Below are 24691 nucleotides of genomic sequence, written 5' to 3' on the forward strand. Positions count from 1 at the left end.
TGCAGAGAAGAATGGGAGAAACTCCCCAAATACAGGTGTGCCAAGCTTGTAGCGTCATACCCAAGAAGACTCGAGGCTGTAATCGCTGCCAAAGGTGCTTCAACAAAGTACTGAGTAAAGGGTTTGAATACTTATGTAAATGTTGTGTTTACTTATGTAAATGTGATATATTTTTTTTAAATATACATTTGCACACATAAAATAAACAGTTTTTGCTTTGTAATTCTGGGTTATTGTGTGTAGATTGATGAGGGAAAAAAACTATTTAATCCATTTTAGAATAAGGCTGTAACGTGACAAAATGTGGAAAAAGTCAAGGGGTCTGAATACTTTCTGAATGCACTGTATATCAGTATATTAGACTCTCTCTCTCTCTGCAGTGATGTTGTTTTCATCACTTCTGGTTTAACACTGACATCAAGTGGTGATTGTCCAAACTGCACCACTGTTAAGATATAAAAAGCGAGAGAGACTGGGGAGAGAGAGATGCAGAGAGGGTGAGAGCAGAGAGCAGGCTGAAAGAGCAGGGAGAGCAGAGAGCAGGCTGAGAGCGCAGAGAGAAGAGAGCAGGCTGAGAGAGCAGGGAGAGCAGAGAGCAGGCTGAGAGCGCAGAGAGAAGAGAGCAGGCTGAGAGAGCAGAGAGCATTAGAGACGAGAGAGCAGAGAGCATTAGAGAGAGAGGAGAGACCGGAGAGCAGGCTGAGAGCAGAGAGAGCAGAGAAAAGAGAGAGAGCAGCAGAGAGAGCAGAGAGAGAAGAGAGCAGAGAGAGAGAGCAGAGAACAGAGAGAAGAGAGAGAGCAGAGAGGGCAGAGAGAGAGCAGAAATAGAGATGGCGAGAGCAGAAAAGAGAAAGAGCAGCAGAGAGAGAGAGAGAGAGCAGAGAGAGAAGAGAGCAGAGAGAGTGCAGAGAACAGAGAGAAGAGAGAGAGCAGAGAGAAGAGAGCAGAGAGGGCAGAGAGAGAGCAGAGAATGAGAGCAGAGAGAGAGAGAGCAGAGAACAGAGAGAGCAGAGAGAGAGAGCAAAGTGAGCAGAGTGAGGGAGAGAGCAGAGAGATATAGCAGAGAGCAGGCTGAGATCAGAAAGAGCAGAGAGCGAGCAGAAAGCAGGCTGAGAAAGCAAAGAGAGAGTGAGAGAGCAGAGAGCAGATGGCAAAGAGAGAGAGAGCAGGGAGGGCAGAGAGAGAGCAGAGAAAAGAGAGAGTGATCAGAGAACAGAGAGAGAGCAGAGAGCAGGCTGAGAGAGCAGAGAGAGAGAGGGCGAGAGAGAGAGAGCAGAGAGATCAGAGAGAGAGAGAGAGAGAGAGCAGAGAGAGAGCAGAGAGAGAGAGAGGGCAGAGAGGGCAGAAAGAGAGAGAGCAGAGGGAGAGAGAGAGGGGGAGAGAGAGCAGAGAACAGAGAGAGTGAGAGAGATAGGCAGAGAGAGAAGAGAGAGCAGAGAGCAGAGAGAGAGAGAGAGAGAGAGCAGAGAGCAGAGGGAGAGAGAGAGCAGAGAGAGAGCAGAGAGAGAGAGAAGAGAGAGAGCAGAGAGAGAGCAGAGAGAGAGCAGAGAGAGCAGAGAGCAGCAGAGTGAGAGAGAGCAGAGAGAGCAGAGAGAGCAGAGAGAGAGCAGAGAGAGAGAGAGAGAAAAGAGAGAACAGCAGAGCAGAGAGAGCAGACAGAGAGAGCAGAGAGAGAGAGAGAACTCTGTTGCTATAGTAACCCTGCATCACAACACTCTGTTGTACAATTTGTTTAATTCTATTCCACATATTTAATTGTTTTGTATTTCATTTCATGTTTGTTTCATGTTTCAACCAGTCGCAGGTTAACGTCAACCTGACAGAGGAAACGTAACATCAATAACCAAACTGTTTTCACAATTAACATGCTTTTCTTGTTTCAAGTATGTTTTATTATGAAAAGTACAATATATCCTTGTATACTTGTACAACTATGGAGCGTATGTCCATATACAATTATACAATTTGTTATTCAACATAAAAGACAACAAATTTGCACATTGGTATTTTAACGGTGTTATTGTCACAATTATAGGAAGACACGCATGTGTGTGTGTGTGTGTGTGTCATGTGTCCACTGTGTGTGTGTGTGTGTTTTCTCCAGTGTGTGTGTGTGTGTGTGTGTGTCCTGTGTGTCCAGTGTGTGTGTGTCCAGAGTCAGTGTGTGTGTTTTTGTCGAATGTGTGTGTGTGTGTGTGTTCAGTGTGTGTGTGTATCTGTCCAGCGTGCATGTGTGTGTGTGTCCAGTGTGTGTGTGTGTGTGTATGTGTCCAGTGTGTGTGTGTATCTGTCCAGCGTGCGTGTGTGTGTGTGTCCAGTGTGTGTGTGTGTGTGTGTATGTGTCCAGTGTGTGTGTGTGTCCAGTGTGTGTCCAGTGTGTGTGTGTGTGTGTGTGTGTGTGTGTGTGTGTCCAGTGGGTGTGTGTGTGTGTATGTGTCCAGTGTGTGTGTGTGTGTGTGTATGTGTCCAGCGTGTGTGTGTATATGTGTCCAGTGTGTGTGTGTGTGTCCAGTGTGTGTGTGTGTGTATATGTGTCCGGTGTGTGTGTGTGTGTGTACAGTGTGTGTGTGTGTATATGTGTCAAGTGTGTGTGTGTCTGTCCAGTGTGTGTGAGTGTATATGTGTCAAGTGTGTGTGTGTCTGTCCAGTGTGTGTGTGTGTGTGTGTGTCAGGTTATTATTTCAGGGACACTGAGTCGCCAACATAATCAACCCAAATCCCTGGATAGAGGGGCTCAGTGAATGTGGAGGTGAATGTGTACAGGTGGGTCAGTGTGTCAGAGGAGGCTCTATAGAAGGACAGAGTGCCAGCTGACCAGTCCAGATACACTCCTACTCTGTGGGAGCTGGAGGAGGGGACGTCTATGGTAGTCCTTATATTATTGTGACAGGCAATGTAACTGTTGTCAGAGCAGAACAGACTCCAGGACTTGTCATTGTGTCCAAGCCAACAGTCATTACCCCATCCTCTCCTGCTGATTCCTTTATATGTCACTCCTATACCAGCCATTATCCCACTCCACTCTACCTCCCAGTAACAGCGCCCAGTCAGACCCTCTCTACACAGCACCTGTCTACGGTCCTCAAATCTCTCTGGGTGATCAGGATACGGCTGCTTCTCTGTCCTACATGTCACCTTTCTGTTCTCCTCAGACAGAGAGAGGAGTCTGTTTACTGTGTTTAGGTCCAGTGTGAGATCACGGACATCTGATGGATGAAACCAGACACAATATTAGAAATCATCATCATTCACATTAGAATGTTAACTCACTTTTCACTAATTCATTAAATGTAGATGTTTCTAGGTATCAAAAGGAGAAGTTAAGGTAACTTGAGACTTGTTGAATGATCATATGTTATACTGTATGGTAATATAAAACACACTTGTTCCCATTAATTACACACACACACACACACACACACACACACACACACACACACACACACACACACACACACACACACACACACACACACACACACGCACACACACACACACACACACACACACACACACACACACACACACACACACACACACACACACACAGACACACACACACACACACACACACACACACACATTGTCAAAGCAACTCTTTGTAAACGTTGGTGTCCCTGATTTCTGCTTCTGTAGAACTACAGCTGATATTTAATATGACCAAGTAAGTAATGATGGTGGTCTTTGACTTTGACTTAACTTGAATTAAGACTTATTCTTAGTCATATTCTTCACAGCAGTCAACACTCACATTTTCTAAGCCCAGGTTTCATTCTGTTCTCTCCATCATGTGCTACACTGTAGAGGTAAGCAGAAGAACAGACAGGCAATGTAGGGATACACACGAACACACACACACACACACACACACACACACACACACACACACACACACTTACACATTGGACACACACCCTTGACACAGACAGGACAGACACACAGGACAGACACACACAGACACACACTTACTGGACACACACACAAACACTGGACACACACACACACTGGACAAACACACACAGTCCAAGTGGTGGTAAGAATGTTTGTCTTAACCAGCCTGATAAGTCAAACATGTCTGATATGAACATTGACATAAACCCTCTACATACTTGAGTTTCTCCAGTCTGCAGTGTGGATCCTCCAGTCCAGCAGAGAGCAGTCTGACTCCTGAGTCTCCTGGGTGATTGTAGCTCAGGTCCAGCTCTCTCAGGTGTGAGGGGTTTGACCTCAGAGCTGAGGCCAGAGAAGCACAGCCTTCCTCTGTGACTAGACAGCCTGACAGCCTGCAAAGAGTCAAATCATATTAAAATCACGCTGCTATTCTTTGGTGGTGAAAATAGTGGCAGTATATATTTTGAAAATATTCAGATATATCAGTGTCCTGAAATCTGACATATCTATTCATAAATGAATGTATCATTATTATAAATGACAAATTATCAAAGTATTGACTGCAGATAGAAACATGTATAGTACAAATATTTGAGTAGACTGACCAGACCAGTTTAAAAAGCAGTATCAGTCAAAAGACAGACAGTGAGGTATCAGATTTAGATTGTATTGAGTTTACAGTCCACATCATATCTATTTTGACAGTCAAGCTAACATTTTAAATGTGGCTCTATACTCCAACATTTTGGAAATGAGATCAAATGTTTCATATGAGGTGACAGAATATAATGTCACCTTTTATTCGATGATATTTTAACACATACAGTGGGGCAAAAAGTATTTAGTCAGCTGATAACAAGTTCAAACAGGTGCCATTAATACAGGTAACGAGTGGAGGACAGAGGAGCCTCTTAAAGAAGAAGTTACAGGTCTGTGAGAGCCAGAAATCTTGCTTGTTTGTAGGTGACGAAATACTTATTTTCCACCATCATTTGTAAATAAATTCATTAAAAATCCTACAATGTGATTTTCTGGATTTTTTTTTCTCATTTTGTCTGTCATAGTTGAAGTGTACCTATGATGAAAATTAAGTGGGAGAACGTGCACAATTGATGGCTAAATACGTTTTTGCCCCACTGTATATATGGAGTTTATATATGGAGTGTGGGACTCAATTTATTTTTTCAACGTTTTGAAGGCACTTTATGTGTCCAGTCTCCCCCTTTGAAGAAGTCATAAGTATTCTGACAAATGTACTTATAGTGTATTAAAGTAGTCAAAAGATGAGTATTTGGTTGTAAACTCGTTGGTTGCATTTACAGTTCATTTTGGTTGTGTTTTGGGTTGTGTTTTGGTTGTGTTTTGGGTTGTGTTTTGCCCAACAAAAACTAAATCTTGGATGATGATTTGAGTAATTCTCTGTCTAAGTGAGTAGATATCATGTTTCTAAACACGACCAAATGAATCCTGATGATGCCATAATTAATACAAATAATAACTCAATGAGGCAAACATTACAGAGGCTACAACAAAACATGCTAACCTCTCACCATTACCAATAACAGAGACTACAACAAAACATGCTAACCTCTCACCATTACCAATAACAGAGGCTACAACAAAACATACTAACCTCTCACCATTACCAATAACAGAGACTACAACAAAACATGCTAACCTCTCACCATTACCAATAACAGAGACTACAACAAAACATGCTAACCTCTCACCATTACCAATAACAGAGACTACAACAAAACATGCTAACCTCTCACCATTACCAATAGCAGAGGCTACAACAAAACATGCTAACCTCTCACCATTACCAATAACAGAGACTACAACAAAACATGCTAACCTCTCACCATTACCAATAGCAGAGGCTACAACAAAACATGCTAACCTCTCACCATTACCAATAACAGAGGCTACAACAAACATGCTAACCTCTCACCATTACCAATAACAGAGGCTACAACAAAACATGCTAACCTCTCACCACTACTAACAGAGGCTACAACAAAACATTGCTAACCTCTCACCATTACCAATAACAGAGACTACAACAAAACATGCTAACCTCTCACCATTACCAATAACAGAGACTGCAACAAAACATGCTAACCTCTCACCATTACCAATAACAGAGGCTACAACAAAACATGCTAACCTCTCACCATTACCAATTACAGAGGTTACAACAAAACATACTAACCTCTCACCATTACCAATAACAGAGGCTACAACAGAACATGCTAACCTCTCACCATTACCAATAACAGAGGCTACAACAAAACATGCTAACCTCTCACCATTACCAATAACAGAGGCTACAACAAAACATGCTAACCTCTCACCATTACCAATAACAGAGGCTACAACAAAACATACTAACCTCTCACCATTACCAATAACAGAGACTACAACAAAACATGCTAACCTCTCACCATTACCAATAACAGAGGCTACAACAAAACATGCTAACCTCTCACCATTACCAATAACAGAGGCTACAACAAAACATGCTAACCTCTCACCATTACCAATAACAGAGGCTACAACAAAACATGCTAACCTCTCACCATTACCAATAACAGAGGCTACAACAAAACATGCTAACCTCTCACCATTACCAATAAAAGAGGCTACAACAAAACATGCTAACCTCTCACCATTACCAATAACAGAGGTTACAACAAAACATGCTAACCTCTCACCATTACCAATAACAGAGGCTACAACAAAACATGCTAACCTCTCACCATTACCAATAACAGAGACTACAACAAAACATGCTAACCTCTCACCATTACCAATAACAGAGGCTACAACAAAACATGCTGACCTCTCACCATTACCAATAACAGAGGCTACAACAAAACATGCTAACCTCTCACCATTACCAATAACAGAGGCTACAACAAAACATGCTAACCTCTCACCATTACCAATAACAGAGGCTACAACAGAACATGCTAACCTCTCACCATTACCAATAACAGAGGCTACAACAAAACATGCTAACCTCTCACCATTACCAATAACAGAGGCTACAACAAAACATGCTAACCTCTCACCATTACCAATAACAGAGGCTACAACAAAACATACTAACCTCTCACCATTACCAATAACAGAGACTACAACAAAACATACTAACCTCTCACAATTACCAATAACAGAGACTACAACAAAACATGCTAACCTCTCACCATTACCAATAACAGGGGAGATTAGCATTTATACTGATATTTGTGCCTCTATAACTTTGTTATTCATCATTATTCACTATTCATATCTAAACTGTAAAATATATGATTGAATTCCCTCAAATAAAAGGTGACATTCTGTCCTGTCACCTAATATGAAACAATCTATCTCAAATCCAAAATGCTGGAGCATAGCACCACATTTAAAACTGTAAGCTTCACTGTCCAAACACATATGATGTGGACTATGTGTGTCTGGTAAACACATGTGGATCTGGTGAACAGTTATCACTTGTTGACCAACTACAGGAATACTGACCTCAGAGTCTCCAGTTTACAGTGGGGATTCCCCAGTCCAGCAGAGAGCAGCTTCACTCCTGAATCCTTCAGGTCATTGTTACTCAGATCCAGCTCTCTCAGGTGTGAGGGGTTTGACATCAGAGCTGAGACCAGAGAAGCACAGCCTTCCTCTGTGACTCCACAGCCTGACAGCCTGACAAAGAGATCATCATGAATTCACAAACACACTGAACAGTTATCACTTGTTGACCAACTACAGGAATACTGACCTCAGAGTCTCCAGTTTACAGTGGGGATTCCCCAGTCCAGCAGAGAGCAGCTTCACTCCTGAATCCTTCAGGTCATTGTTACTCAGATCCAGCTCTCTCAGGTGTGAGGGGTTTGACCTCAGAGCTGAGACCAGAGAAGCACAGCCTTCCTCTGTGACTCCACAGCCTGACAGCCTGCAAAGAGTCAAATATTATTACGTAAAATCACACTGTTATTCTTTGGTGGTGAAAATAGTGGCAGTATAACCTTTTAACATTTTCAGATACATCAGTGTCCTGAAACATGCCATATCTATTCATAAATGGATGTTTCATTATTTGAAATGACAAATTATCAAAGTGTTGCTTGTAGAGAGAGAAATGTATAGTACAAATATTATAGTAGACTGACCAGACCTCTCACCATTACCAATAACAGAGACTACAACAAAACATGCTAACCTCTCACCATTACCAATAACAGAGGCTACAACAAAACATGCTAACCTCTCACCATTACCAATAACAGAGGCTACAACAAAACATGCTAACCTCTCACCATTACCAATAACAGAGACTACAACAAAACATGCTAACCTCTCACCATTACCAATAACAGAGGCTACAACAAAACATGCTAAGCTCTCACCATTACCAATAACAGAGGCTACAACAAAACATGCTAACCTCTCACCATTACCAATAACAGAGGCTACAACAAAACATGCTAACCTCTCACCATTACCAATAACAGTGGCTACAACAAAACATACTAACCTCTCACCATTACCAATAACAGAGGCTACAACAAAACATATTAACCTCTCACCATTACCAATATCAGAGGCTACAACAAAACATACTAACCTCTCACCATTACCAATAACAGAGGCTACAACAAAACATACTAACCTCTCACCATTACCAATAACAGAGGCTACAACAAAACATGCTAACCTCTCACCATTACCAATAACAGAGGCTACAACAAAACATGCTAACCTCTCACCATTACCAATAACAGAGACTACAACAAAACATGCTAACCTCTCACCATTACCAATAACAGAGGCTACAACAAAACATGCTAACCTCTCACCATTACCAATAACAGAGGCTACAACAAAACATGCTAACCTCTCACCATTACCAATAACAGAGGCTACAACAAAACATGCTAACCTCTCACCATTACCAATAACAGAGGCTACAACAAAACATACTAACCTCTCACCATTACCAATATCAGAGGCTACAACAAAACATATTAACCTCTCACCATTACCAATATCAGAGGCTACAACAAAACATACTAACCTCTCACCATTACCAATAACAGTGGCTACAACAAAACATACTAACCTCTCACCATTACCAATAACAGAGGCTACAACAAAACATGCTAACCTCTCACCATTACCAATAACAGAGGATACAACAAAACATGCTAACCTCTCACCATTACCAATAACAGAGACTACAACAAAACATACTAACCTCTCACCATTACCAATAACAGAGGCTACGTGGTCCCGTGTGGCTCAGTTGGTAGAGCATGGCGCTTGCAACGCCAGGGTTGTGGGTTCATTCCCCACGGGGGGACCAGGATGAATATGTATGAACTTTCCAATTTGTAAGTCGCTCTGGATAAGAGCGTCTGCTAAATGACTTAAATGTAAATGTAAATGTAAAATGTAAATGCTACAACAAAACATGCTAACCTCTCACCATTACCAATAACAGAGGCTACAACAAAACATGCTAACCTTTCACCATTACCAATAACAGAGGATACAACAAAACAAGCTAACCTCTCACCATTAACCTCAAATAAAAGGTGACATTCTGTACTGTCACCTAATATGAAACATTATATCTCAAATCCAAAATGCTGGAGCATAGCACCAAATTTAAAACTGTAAGCTTCACTGTCCAAACACATATGGTGTGGACTATGTGTGTCTGGTAAACACATGTGGATCTGGTGAACAGTTATCACTTGTTGACCAACTACAGGAATACTGACCTCAGAGTCTCCAGTTTACAGTGGGGATTCCCCAGTCCAGCAGAGAGCAGCTTCACTCCTGAATCCTTCAGGTCATTGTTACTCAGATCCAGCTCTCTCAGGTGTGAGGGGTTTGAACTGAGAACTGAGGCCAACACTTTACAGGATGTGTCTGTGAGTTTACAGCCAGTGAGTCTGCAAACACAGAAGAAATACAACAACAGACAGGTTATATTAAAATGTTACGCTCAGCTTTCCCTGATTACACTGTTACCCGTACACTAATAATGTGTATATCGTACATTCATGGTTCAAAGCTACAACTTTTCTGATCAGTTTGTATTATAGTTTAAGAGTTTTCAGCTGATAGAAAGTTTAGTCAGCCAATGAAAATACTGTTGTTCCTACATACAGTAAAGTTTGGTCTGAGGGATAGTCACATGACTACTTACAGAGCCAGTCAGCCAATGAAAATACTGCTATAACTACAATTTATTTTGGTGTGCGATATTTACATGAATACTTACAGAGCTTTCCTGCAGCCTCTCACAGCTGGGACCAGTCTCCTACGACCCTCCTCTGATGTCTTGTATTCCTTCAGGTTAAACACATCCAGAACCTCCTCTGATATCTGCAGCATGTAGGCCAGCGCTGAACACTGAGCAAGGGAGAGGTTTTTGGATCTGTTCTCTGACCTCAAGTACTCTTGGATTTCCTCCTGTACTGAATGGTCTTTCATCTCTATCAGACAGTGGAAGAGATTGATGCACCTCTCAGGGGAGATGTTCTTCCTCTGCATCACCTTAAGGGATCGGATTGTTTTCTGGACGCTCTCTGGACTGCTTTCTGTCTGTGTCACCAGACCTCGTAGAAGTTTCTGATTGGACTCCAGTGACATGCCATGAAGGAAGCGGACAAAAAGGTCCAGGTGTCCATTCTTACTCTCCAAGGCTTTATCCACAGTTCTCTTCAGCAGCTCATCCAAAGTTAGCTCTTCAGATGCACCTCTAGACTTTCTCTTGAGGAAGGGCTTCAGTGCATCCATGTTCTTGGTTGTGTAACAGTGGTACATGTAGACAGCCGAGAGAAACTCCTGAATGCTCAGATGAACAAAGCAGTACACCACTCTCTGAAATAACACAGACTCTTCTTTAAAGATTTGTGTGCACACTCCTGAGTACACTGAGGCTTCTTTGACATCAAGGCCAGCCTCTTTCAGGTCTTCTTCATAGAACATGAGATTACCCTTCTCCAGATTTTCAAACGCCAGCTTCCCCAGCTTCAGAAGAATTTCCTTATCTGACTCCATGAGCTCCTCTTGATCCATCTCATCTCTTCCATGATACTTCTGGTTCTTCAGGCTGGTCTGAATGAGCAGGAAGTGCATGGACATCTCAGTCAGAGTCGTGGGCATATCTCTCCTCTTGTCTGTACTCAACATGTGTTCAAGGACTATTGCAGAAATCCAACAGAACACTGGCATGTGGCACATGATGTGGAGGCTCCTTGATGTCTTTATGTGTGAGATGATTCTGCTGGCCAGGTCCTCATCACTGAATCTCTTCCTGAAGTACTCCTCCTTCTGTGGGTCATTGAACCCTCGTACCTCTGTCACCTGGTCAACACACTTAGGGGGGATCTGATTGGTTGCTGCTGGTCGGGAGGTTATCCATAGGAGAGCAGAGGGAAGCAGATTCCCCTTGATGAGGTTTGTCAGCAGAACATCTACAGATGATGTCTGGGTGACATCAGACACCTTTTCATTGTGCTGGAAATCCAATGGAAGTCTGCTTTCATCCAAACCATCAAAGATGAACATGGCATTACAGGCAGTGAGTTTCTCTGCATTGTCTATGTCTAGTTCTGTGTGGAAGTCATTTAAAAGTCTGAGAAGACTGTACTGGAGATCTTTGATCAGGTTCAGCTCCCGGAAAGGAAGCACAAATATGATGTCCACATCTTGGTTTGCCTTCCCTTCAGCCCAGTCTAGGATGAACTTCTGCACAGAGACAGTTTTTCCGATGCCAGCGATGCCCTTCGTCAGCACAGTTCTGATGCTTCTCTCTTGGCCAGGTAAGGGTTTAAAGATGTCATTGCAGTGGATTGCTGTGTCATGTGAGGTTGGTGTCCTGGATGCTGTCTCTAGCTGCCACACCTCATGTTCATTGTTAACCCCTTCACTCTCTCCTTCTGTGATGTAGAGCTCTGTGTAAATCCTGTTGAGGGGAGTTTGGTTCCCTGCTGTTTCGATGCCTTCTATCACACATTCATACCTCCTTCTCAGGCTGTCTTTGTGGTTTACTATAGCTCTCTGCAGACTGTCTTTATGGTTTACTATAGCTCTCTGCAGACTGTCTTTATGGTTTACTATTGCTCTCTGCAGACTGTGTTTATGGTTTACTATAGCTCTCTGCAGGCTGTCTTTATGGTTTACAGAGCCTCTTGCATCATTGGGTTCACTCAGGTGCTGTAGTAGAGGACATGTCCTGGATCTCTTTCTACACTGAGGACAGTCATAGTCTCCTGAAGGAGCAGGTTTCTCCCAGTATCTGGTGATGCACTGTCTGCAGAACCTGTGTCCACAGGTGATAGAGACTGGATCCCTCAGAACCTGCTGACACACTGCACACCTGGACTGATCCTCTGGCAGAGTAGACCATCCACTACAGAGATAAAGGAGAGAGATACTGATCCTCTAACAGAGTAGACCATCCACTACAGAGATAAAGGAGAGAGAGATACTGATCCTCTAACAGAGTAGACCATCCACTACAGAGATAAAGGAGAGAGATACTGATCCTCTAACAGAGTAGACCATCCACTACAGAGATAAAGGAGAGAGATACTGATCCTCTAACAGAGTAGACCATCCACTACAGAGATAAAGGAGAGAGATACTGATCCTCTAACAGAGTAGACCATCCACTACAGAGATAAAGGAGAGAGAGATACTGATCCTCTAACAGAGTAGACCATCCACTACAGAGATAAAGGAGAGAGATACTGATCCTCTAACAGAGTAGACCATCCACTACAGAGATAAAGGAGAGAGATACTGATCCTCTAACAGAGTAGACCATCCACTACAGAGATAAAGGAGAGATACTGATCCTCTAACAGAGTAAACCATCCACTACAGAGATAAAGGAGAGAGAGATACTGATCCTCTAGCAGAGTAAACCATCCACTACAGAGATAAAGCAGAGAGAGAGATACTGATCCTCTAACAGAGTAGACCATCCACTACAGAGATAAAGGATAGAGAGATACTGATCCTCTAACAGAGTAGACCATCCACTACAGAGATAAAGGAGAGAGAGAGAGATACTGATCCTCTAACAGAGTAGACCATCCACTACAGAGATAAAGGAGAGAGAGAGATACTGATCCTCTAACAGAGTAGACCATCCACTACAGAGATAAAGAAGAGAGAGAGAGATACTGATCCTCTAACAGAGTAGACCATCCACTACAGAGATAAAGGAGAGAGAGATACTGATCCTCTAACAGAGTAGACCATCCACTACAGAGATAAAGGAGAGATAGATACTGATCCTCTAACAGAGTAGACCATCCACAGTACCAGTACTGAGTCAATGTGCAGAGTACCAGGTAGTTGAGGTAATAATGAGACTATAAGAAGTACCAGTCCTGAGTCAATATGCAGGGGTACCAGGTAGTTGAGGTAATAATGAGACTATAAGGAGTACCAGTACTGAGTCAATGTGCAGGGGTACCAGGTAGTTGAGGTAATAATGAGACTATAAGGAGTACCAGTACTGAGTCAATGTGCAGGGGTACCAGGTAGTTGAGGTAATAATGAGACTATAAGGAGTACCAGTACTGAGTCAATGTGCAGGGGTACCAGGTAGTTGAGGTAATAATGAGACTATAAGGAGTACCAGTACTGAGTCAATGTGCAGGGGTACCAGGTAGTTGAGGTAATAATGAGACTATAAGGAGTACCAGTACTGAGTCAATGTGCAGGGGTACCAGGTAGTTGAGGCAACAATGAGACTATAATTGAGGTAATATGTACATGTAGGTAGGGGTAAAAGTGACTAGGCAATCAGGATAAAGATTACATCCATCCAGGGAGTGCACAAACACACACACACACACACACACACACACACACACACACACACACACACACACACAGGGAGGGAATACTGTGTTTGTTTAATATTGTTTTAGGACTATGAAAATGGACAAAAGGATTAGCCTATAGATTATGAAAACAACAAATAGAAATGGGAAAATGGGAGAGGAGAAATGACTAGAGACAGTGTTGTTTAACTCACTGACCATGACCCATGAGTTTTCTTACCTTTGTTCAGTAGAAAAGTCTCCCTCTCTAAAGTATATAGGAGGTTCCATAGACCAGTCACTCTTCATGGACACACAGCTGGGTACAGGGGAGGCTGGTCTCTCCTGCTTGATTGGTCTTCAACACAACAGAGACAAACATTACAGCTCTCATCTACTCTGAGCTCAGATGTGGAAACATAAGAACAGTTACATTCCAAAATGCTATATTTCACTTTTCAGAAATTTGTCAAATTGCTTTTATTATTTCAAGAAATTATCAAATACATTGCTGTGTTTTTTCACTATCTAATCATGGCATGTGATTGTTCAATGACAGACATGTATTTTTTTTTAAATCAATCACTTGGTTTCATTTCAGAGAGACAAATAATCATGTTTTTTGGCAAAATGCTGTATATCTGCCTCACTCTCAGAGTAATCAGCAGTACTGCTAGGTTTTACACAGTAATAATATATATCTGCCTCACTCTCAGAGAAATCAGTAGTACTGCTAGGTTTTACACAGTAATAATATATATCTGCCTCATTCTCAGAGAAATCAGTAGTACTGCTAGGTTTTACACAGTAATAATATATATCTGCCTCATTCTCAGAGAAATCAGTAGTACTGCTAGGTTTTACACAGTAATAATATATATCTGCCTCACTCTCAGAGAAATCAGTAGTACTGCTAGGTTTTACACAGTAATAATATATATCTGCCTCACTCTCAGAGAAATCAGTAGTACTGCTAGGTTTTACACAGTAATAATATATATCTGCCTCACTCTCAGAGAAATCAGTAGTACTGCTAGGTTTTACACAGTAATAATATATATCTGCCTCACTCTGAGAGAAATCAGTAGTACTGCTAGGTTTTATACAGTAATAATATATATCTGCCTCACTCTCAGAGAAATCAGTAGTACTGCTAGGTTTTGAACAGTAGTAATATATATCTGCCTCACTCTCAGAGAAATCGGTAGTACTGCTAGGTTTTACACAGTAATAATATATATCTGCCTCACTCTCAGAGAAATCAGTAGTACTGCTAGGTTTTACACAGTAATAATATATATCTGCCTCACTCTCAGAGAAATCAGTAGTACTGCTAGGTTTTATACAGTCAAATGATAAAAGTAGAGACTCTAGAAAATGGTATATCATACACTACAGTTGAGGAAAACAGGTGGAATTGATCTGACCACTGGAGGGCTGCTGGGTTCACATCCTCAAAACATTCACCTTCGGTTGATCAGAACTCTAGAGGTTCTTCTTCACTGAACAAAAAATATATATCACTTTTAGTGGTTCCATATATTAAGGAAGTGATAGAAACCTTTTTGGTTCTATAAGGAACCTTATTTTCTAAGAGTGTATAATAAACACGTTTTTCTTTTGATTATTTAATTATCTACATCATGTTATTTCAAGTTCTCCCTTTGGAGCGCAACATCACGTTGTTAAATAATAATCCTAAATTGGGCGTGGCTATAAATTGGGCAATTGAAGGTATCTGGGGCGTAATATGTGTTCGATGAAAATGAACATTGTATGCAACGTTGTAGGTAACATTATTGGCAAGGGACTTGATGCTACTATGCCAAAGATATTTAGAGTTGTTAAACGGGTGTGAAGAGTGTGTTGATATAACGGTAATATTGTCAAAATTTCCATTTAATATTGTAAACATTCTGCAGTTTTTTTTAAATTCTGCGGAACCCCTGCAGTACCTCCACAGACCCCGGATTGAGAACTCCTGCAGTACCTCCACAGACCCCAGATTGAGAACCCCTGCAGTACCTCCACAGACCCCGGATTGAGAACCCCTGCAGTACCTCCACAGACCCCGGATTGAGAACCCCTGCAGTACCTCCACAGACCCCGGATTGAGAACCCCTGCAGTACCTCCTCAGACCCCAGATTGAGAACCCCTGCAGTACCTCCACAGACCCCGGATTGAGAACCCCTGCAGTACCTCCACAGACCCCGGATTGAGAACCCCTGCAGTACCTCCACAGACCCCGGATTGAGAACCCCTGCAGTTCCTCCACAGACCCCGGATTCAGAACCCCTGCAGTACCTCCACAGACCCCGGATTGAGAACCCCTGATTTAGTAGATGCTCTTATCCAGAGAGATTTACAGTAAGTGCATTCATCTTAAGATAGCTCAATGAGACAACCACATATCACAGTCAAATATACAGGATACTAACATTCCATTCCTGCTATATGTAGCGTTTTGCTAAAAAAAATATATATATATACTGTTTTAAAATAAAAAGCAATACATATCTGAAAACTATGAATAAGAAACTCTGAAAACAGTAATATTGAAGGTACCTATAAGCAATAATTTCTGATGATGAAACAAATGTGAACATTTTTGGAAATAGCATTTTTGAAATAGTTTTCTCGTCTCACCTCTTAGCTTTGGTGTCATGTTCCCCAGAGAGACTCATTTTAGAGGCAGGGCCTCCCTCCTCTCTCTCCGCAGAGAGACTCATTTTAGATTACTGACAACTAAACACAAAGAGTGGAGGCTGTTATAGCACATCATGATAAGTGATCATGATAAGTGATCATAGCCTCATAATAGTTTGTAGCCTAGACCGAAAAGAGTCTGCCCGTCTTTCCTACGTAGCAACACATTTATTTAATGATACCAAGAAATATGTGCCACAGTTTCAACAGCCATTTTGTAACTGCGTAGGCTACAAACATATTTTTAATTTCATATGAGGAAATCACATAACTTACAGTCACTGGTGCAGCCGCCTGTTTTCTTGCAGATGAAGTAGCTTTCATAGACAACTCATTCAACCAGCCTAAACAACAGTAAATACAAGATGTCAAGTGGTCAAAAGTGAATCCTGATAGAGTCATATACATTAGAGAGAGGTATATATATACTGATATAGTCATATACATTAGAGAGAGGTATATATATCCTGATATAGTCATATACATTAGAGAGAGGTATATATATCCTGATATAACCATATACATTAGAGAGAGGTATATATATCCTGATAGAGCCATATACATTAGAGAGAGGTATATATATCCTGATATAGTCATATACATTAGAGAGAGGTATATATATCCTGATATGGTCATATACATTCGAGAGAGGTATATATATCCTGATATAGCCATATACATTCGAGAGAGGTACTGTATATTGCTACAGATGTTGGATCTTAATTTGAGCCAGTTTGCTACAGCAGGAAAATATTCCTGCAGAAACAGGACATTTGAATAATTGAATTATTACATAGACTGTAATTAATTAACAATTTTAAAATGGAAAAGTGGAATTTATCATCTTCAGAAACCTTTTTAAAGCTTAAATACAATCAAATACACTACACGTTTTAGTTTTCCTGTAACAGGATGATCAAATTCAAATCCTACATCTGTCTTTATATAAATATGGCAGTTTGAGTAATAATTAGCAATGAAGTTGCAACTGTCAGCTGTTGTAAACCTCTGTGATTGGAGGTTATAGGCGCCCATCTGAACCTTCTTTCCCCATGCTGTGGACCTCACCAACTGGCCATCTGGTCCATAGAGACTAAAGGACTATGCTGTCTCCCTCACCAACTGGCCACCTGGTCCATAGAGACTAAAGGACTATGCTGTGGCCCTCACCAACTGGCCACCTGGCCCATAGAGACTAAAGGACTATGCTGTGGCCCTCACCAACTGGCCATCTGGTCCATAGAGACTAAAGGACTATGCTGTGGCCCTCACCAACTGGCCACCTGGCCCATAGAGACTAAAGGACTATGCTGTGGCCCTCACCAACTGGCCACCTGGCCCATAGAGACTAAAGGACTATCTCACCAACTGGCCATCTGGTCCATAGAGACTAAAGGACTATGCTGTGGCCCTCACCAACTGGCCACCTGGTCCATAGAGACTAAAGGACTATGCTGTGGCCCTCACCAACTGGCCACCTGGCCCATAGAGACTAAAGGACTATGCTGTGGCCCTCACCAACTGGCCACCTGGTCCATAGAGACTAAAGGACTATGCTGTGGCCCTCACCAACTGGCCACCTGGCCCATAGAGACTAAAGGACTATGCTGTGGCCCTCACCAACTGGCCATCTGGTCCATAGAGACTAAAGGACTATGCTGTGGCCCTCACCAACTGGCCATCTGGTCCATAGAGACTAAAGGACTATGCTGTGGCCCTCACCAACTGGCCATCTGGCCCATTGAGACTAAAGGACTATGCTGTGGCCCTCACCAACTGGCCACCTGGCCCAAAGAGACTAAAGGACTATCTCACCAACTGGCCATCTGGCCCATCTAGACTAAAGGACTATGCTGTGGCCCTCACCAACTGGCCACCTGGTCCATAGAGGCTAAAGGACTATGCTGTGGCCCTCACCAACTGGCCACCTGGTCCATAGAGACTAAAGGACTATGCTGTGGCCCTCACCAACTGGCCACCTGGTCCATAGAGACCAGGTAGAGAAAGGTTGAGTCTCTGGTTGTCATGGGGATTTAAACTGGGACTGGTTTCTCCCAACTCTGAGGACATGTCATTGTGATGTCATTAGTTACATTTCACCCAGTTGATAAAGACAGCTACAAGGCTGAACCCAGAAGACAACTCTGAATCAACACTTAATGATATTATCCTAACATCCTTTACCTCATATTATTGTGTCTCTTTGTTCAACGGATGTCGGGTTGCCTATTCTATTAACATTGTAGCAACCAGCGGAGCAGTGAACCCAGGTCACTGGCAAAAAAGTCAAACACCCTACGCATCGCATCACTGCAATAAGGTTAACCCAGTATCAGTATCAATAGGGTAAACCCTAATGCTGCGATGGGAAATGTAACCTGGATCACACTGCAACCTATAAAAGCAAGTCCCGTGATTCAACTACTCAGACCCCTCACACATCCGGGCCATGCATTCTGATGGCCTCACAGACACCACACCAATTCTGGCACTAATGTCGCAAACAGAGGGGCAGAAATTACATTATCATATGAAATGTAGAGGATCACTACACTATAGAGGAACTATGATACAATGACATTATCATATGAAATGTAGAGGGTCACTACACTATAGAGGAACTATGATACAATTACATTATCATATGAAATGTAGAGGATCACTACACTATAGAGGAACTATGATACAATTACATTATCATATGAAATGTAGAGGATCACTACACTATAGAGGAACTATGATACAATGACATTATCATATGAAATGTAGAGGGTCACTACACTATAGAGGAACTATGATACAATTACATTATCATATGAAATGTAGAGGATCACTACACTATAGTGGAACTATGATACAATTACATTATCATATGAAATGTAGAGGATCACTACACTATAGTGGAACTATGGTACAATTACATTATCATATGAAATGTAGAGTATCACTACACTATAGAGGAACTATGATACAATTACATTATCATATGAAATGTAGAGGATCACTACACTATAGTGGAACTATGATACAATTACATTATCACATGAAATGTAGAGGGTCACTACACTATAGTGGAACTATGGTACAATTACATTATCATAGAGGATCACTACACTATAGAGGAACTATGATACAATTACATTATCATATGAAATGTAGAGGATCACTACACTATAGTGGAACTATGGTACAATTACATTATCATATGAAATGTAGAGGATCACTACACTATAGTGGAACTATGGTACAATTACATTATCATATGAAATGTAGAGGGTCACTACACTATAGAGGAACTATGATACAATTACATTATCATATGAAATGTAGAGGATCTATGATACAATTACATTATCATATGAAATGTAGAGGATCACTACACTATAGAGGAACTATGATACAATTACATTATCATATGAAATGTTAAATGTAGAACTATAATATCTGAATATTGATGTATTGAATTTGACTTGGCCAGGTCCAGTCAGCTCCATGTTGTTTGATTAAACTGACACCAACCTGTCTCAGTAGAAGTAGACTGTTTTACTTCACTATACTAACATTACACCATACATTTAATTTATCTACTGTTAGGAGTGTTATACTTCACTATACTAACATTACACCATACATTTAATTTATCTACTGTTAGGAGTGTTTTACTCCACTATACTAACATTACACCATACATTTAATTTATCTACTGTTAGGAGTGTTATACTTCACTATACTAACAATACAACATACATTGCATTTATCTACACACTTTACAATAGTCCCTGGCAGGATTCTCACCTTGTAGCCTGAATTCACAACCAGAACATGTCAAGTCATTGAGATATTTTCCGTTCTGCTGAGAGAGCACCTTACTGTTGACGAGCGCTCCAAATTGTTATGGATGAGGCCTGAGCTGTAACGTGAAGCTAACTGAATCTGTCTAACTTTAGAAAACCAGTATATCTAGCTTGCATCGTAGTACACCCCTCAGGCTACGTTCAGGTTTCAGCATCAGGTATAAACATGCCGAGTTATATGATATTACCTGGGTCATATTCAATAGTTTACTCTACATCCAATAGTTTAAAATGTTGCACAAACCGTTAACTCCAAACGCTGTACAACGTGAACTAAACGGTTTCCGTCGCCAAACCTTTTACTAAGGTGGGCACAACCTGTGTTGAGGAAGTATACTTTGTTGTTAGGCTTTTCTAAATATGTGTTTGTCTCTTTCACACAACAAACCTTCCTGAGTGAAAAGCATTAACAGTAGATTAGAAAGAGAAAATGTTTGTTTGTTGCTTGTTGTGTTTTAAAGCCTGTTTTCAGAAGACAAGTCTATAGACCTATGACAGAGTAGGAGATCACCCTGGGGAACACAGGTGGGCACAGAACGAATTCATCCCCCGCATCTAATTTACATCAAATACATTTTAAAGAATGTTAGCCTATTATAACACTCTGTCCACAAATAATATCATCAACTATATGAATAATGTTGTGGCAGAATCAGAATTCTTTAGGTAACATTGATAAATAAGATGCTTATGTGGGAAAAGTTACTTGGGGCCCAGAGAGGGGAGAGGTCAGGTTTGTCTTATCTGTGAATGTGTCTGTAACTATTCCATGTGAAGGGATGGTGTGATTAATGGGGAACCAGTTAGTTGGGGCCCAGAGAGGGGAGAGGTCAGGTTTGTCTTATCTGTGAATGTGTCTGTAACTATTCCATGTGAAGGGATGGTGTGATTAATGGGGAACCAGTTACTTGGGGCCCAGAGAGGGGAGAGGTCAGGTTTGTCATATCTGTGAATGTGTCTGTAACTATTCCTAAACCATGTGAAGGGATGGTGTGATTAATGGGGAACCAGTTAGTTGGCTCCATAATGTCTGTGTGCCAGTCACTCCTCTCTGTGATCTGGTCCAGGAGGGGTTGTATTTGATATGGGGGTATCTAGAATTGACAATTGATATATGCCATTGGATGAGGTAATGTTTTGGTCCTAAGTGGTACCAAGAACGAGAAGTAGAACCTCGTTTTAGGAGAGCAAACTGAACAATAATTTATAGCTGATGCTGTCTGACTATGGGATACTCCTCTCTGAAGTAAAGTCTTCCTTTGTGTAATGTTCCTAAGACCTGTGGTTTGTCATGTCGACTAGGGGGTGGATCTTTGCTATAAAGGATCTCAGTTGCCATTATGTTGACACTATCAGAGAATTCATTTATAGACACTGAATTGATCTGAGAGTCACAGGGCTATGGTGAAGCTCATATATAATTAAAGATGGACTTTATAATATACTCTGACTTGTGTGTGGTTTGCTCTCATGATTTGGTAATACAGGACATTTCCACGACAATACACATAACAATATCATCAACTATATGAATACACATAACAATATCATCAACTATATGAATACACATAACAATACCATCAACTATATGAATACACATAACAATATCATCAACTATATGAATACACATAACAATACCATCAACTATATGAATACACATAACAATATCATCAACTATATGAATACACATAACAATATCATCAACTATATGAATACACATAACAATATCATCAACTATATGAATACACATAACAATATCATCAACTATATGAATACACATAACAATATCATCAACTATATGAATACACATAATACCATCAACTATATGAATACACATAACAATATCATCAACTACATGAATACACATAACAATATCATCAACTATATGAATACACATAACAATATCATCAACTATATGAATACACATAACAATATCATCAACTATATGAATACACATAACAATATCATCAACTATATGAATACACATAACAATATCATCAACTATATGAATACACATAACAATATCATCAACTATATGAATACACATAACAATATCATCAACTATATGAATACACATTACAATATCATCAACTATATGAATACACATAACAATATCACCAACTATATTAATACACATAACAATATCATCAACTATATGAAAACACATAACAATATCATCAACTATATGAATACACATAACAATATCACCAACTATATTAATACACATAACAATCGTCGTCTTACCTTTTATCTCTCAATAGAAACAGAGTCTGAATGATCATTGGGTCGTAGAAAGTTACTTTCATTTGCTCAACATTTTTTTCTTCAGGTTCAGGCTTGTTCTCTCTCCCTCTCTCTTTGTCTCTCTCTGTCTCTAGCTCTTTCTCTCTGACTCTCTCTCTCTATCTCTCTCTCTCACACACCCTCTCTCTCTTTGTCTCTCTCTGTCTCTAGCTCTTTCTCTCTGACTCTCTCTATCTCTCTCTCTCACACACCCTCTCTCTCTTTGTCTCTCTCTGGCTCTAGCTCTTTCTCTCTGACTCTCTCTCTCTATCTCTCTCTCTCACACAGCCAAACAATGGGGGGAAAAAATCAATAATTATTAACTAAATAATACAGACAGGTACAAAAACATATCCTTGCCTCAAAAGTTCGAAGAAATATAACTTTTATTTCGACTTTCAAAATACTAACAGCTGATAGCATTACAAAAACTGCATAACTGTTCATGTCTCAGTTCTACCTGCAGACAACAGACAATATGAAATGTATTGTTTTTCATAATTCAGTTTCCTTTTACTGTAAAACACTCTACATTTTTGGGTTGAGTGTCGAATGTGAGCATCTTTGTCAACATACTGTGACGACCCTCCCACTCTGTCTGCCGTATTCTTCTCTTTGCTCTTGTTTTCCTTATTAGGATGCCGGTGGGCGGAGCCGGGAGGGTCGTCAGCGACATGGCACACACCTGGGCCCGGGTGTGTCCCAGGATAAATACACCTCTTTCCCATTCATGGAGGAGACTCTCTCCATGCAGACACACTGTTAGAGTTTGTTGTATTTTTGTGGCCGTTTTGTTTGTTTGCTTTGGCAACACATTTATGCACGCAAACACTCACTTACACTACTCATTACTGACTACACACACCATTGTTAATTGTATTTAGGTTATTTCAGTTAATAAATATATTTTTGTTATTCCTTATCTCCACGTTGTCTCCCTTTTTGTTACGAACTTCGAGCCTGTTCGTGACAATACTATCTAAAAGTGAATGAGTAATCTTTTCTTTATATAATGTACTGTAGAATTTTTTTGTAAATGACAGAATTGCTGCAGTAAAAGCTTTATTAGCAACATGAAATTGCTAATAGGTCAAGTTAGGACTTGTTAGTTTTCCTGTGGGAGGTTTTGTTCTGCACGTACTATGCTGTTTTAGGTGCCAAGTTTATGGGCATGTTGCAACAGTGTGTATGGGGGAGATGCCTAGATATGAGAAGTGTACAGGAGGGAGATGCCTAGATATGATAAGTGTACAGGAGGGCATGAGACGAAGGAATGTGTAGTATCGGTTGAGAAACTTGTGTGTTAGTTTTGGGGGTGATCATGGGGCTGGAGATCGGAGGTGTCTGCTGAGAGAAAGGCAGGTTGAGGTTGCCAGGGTTACAGTAGTACAGAAGGTGTCGTATGATGAAGCAGTGAAGAGAGTAGTAGAGGAAGATGGGTCCAGGGTGAGAGATCCTGAGAGGATCCCTGTGACTAGGCTGACTGAAATTGTGTTTTATTATTTTTACACATTTGGAACCACAGGTCATGTATGTTGGATGTGTTGTTGAACCAAAGGTCATGTATGTTGGATGTGTTGTTGAACCACAGGTCATGTATGTTGGATGTGTTGTTGAACCACAGGTCATGTATGTTGGATGTGTTGTTGAACCACAGGTCATGTATGTTGGATGTGTTGTTGAACCAAAGGTCATGTATGTTGGATGTGTTGTTGAACCAAAGGTCATGTATGTTGGATGTGTTGTTGAACCACAGGTCATGTATGTTGGATATGTTGTTGAACCACAGGTCATGTATGTTGGATGTGTTGTTGAACCAAAGGTCATGTATGTTGGATGTGTTGTTGAACCAAAGGTCATGTATGTTGGATGTGTTGTTGAACCAAAGGTCATGTATGTTGGATGTGTTGTTGAACCACAGGTCATGTATGTTGGATATGTTGTTGAACCACAGGTCATGTATGTTGGATGTGTTGTTGAACCAAAGGTCATGTATGTTGGATGTGTTGTTGAACCAAAGGTCATGTATGTTGGATGTGATGTTGAACCAAAGGTCATGTATGTTGGATGTGTTGTTGAACCAAAGGTCATGTATGTTGGATGTG

At 40.9% G+C, this 24691-nt stretch overlaps 3 protein-coding genes across 4 annotated transcripts in view; 1 reads left to right on the forward strand and 2 right to left on the reverse strand.

Moving 5' to 3' along the window:
- Positions 1-24691, forward strand: part of LOC139583688 (NLR family CARD domain-containing protein 3-like) — a 672088-nt gene that overhangs the window by 354454 nt on the left and 292943 nt on the right. The window lies entirely within an intron of this gene.
- Positions 1867-3773, reverse strand: LOC139539878 (stonustoxin subunit beta-like). Its single transcript, XM_071343249.1, has 2 exons — positions 3752-3773; positions 1867-3206 (listed from the first exon to the last, which is right to left on the reverse strand). The coding sequence occupies exons 1-2, from the start codon at positions 3771-3773 to the stop codon at positions 2677-2679; spliced, it is 552 nt and encodes a 183-aa protein (XP_071199350.1). The 3' UTR covers positions 1867-2676.
- LOC139568578 (NLR family CARD domain-containing protein 3-like) lies at positions 4028-16793 on the reverse strand. The gene is made up of 8 exons (XM_071390538.1): positions 16726-16793; positions 16390-16488; positions 13984-14100; positions 10181-12316; positions 9675-9848; positions 7670-7843; positions 7420-7593; positions 4028-4283 (listed from the first exon to the last, which is right to left on the reverse strand). The coding sequence occupies exons 2-8, from the start codon at positions 16470-16472 to the stop codon at positions 4049-4051; spliced, it is 3093 nt and encodes a 1030-aa protein (XP_071246639.1). The 5' UTR covers positions 16473-16488; positions 16726-16793; the 3' UTR covers positions 4028-4048.

The sequence above is a fragment of the Salvelinus alpinus genome, chromosome 1, assembly GCF_045679555.1.
Source record: "Salvelinus alpinus chromosome 1, SLU_Salpinus.1, whole genome shotgun sequence".
In the NCBI taxonomy this organism is placed as follows: domain Eukaryota; kingdom Metazoa; phylum Chordata; class Actinopteri; order Salmoniformes; family Salmonidae; genus Salvelinus; species Salvelinus alpinus.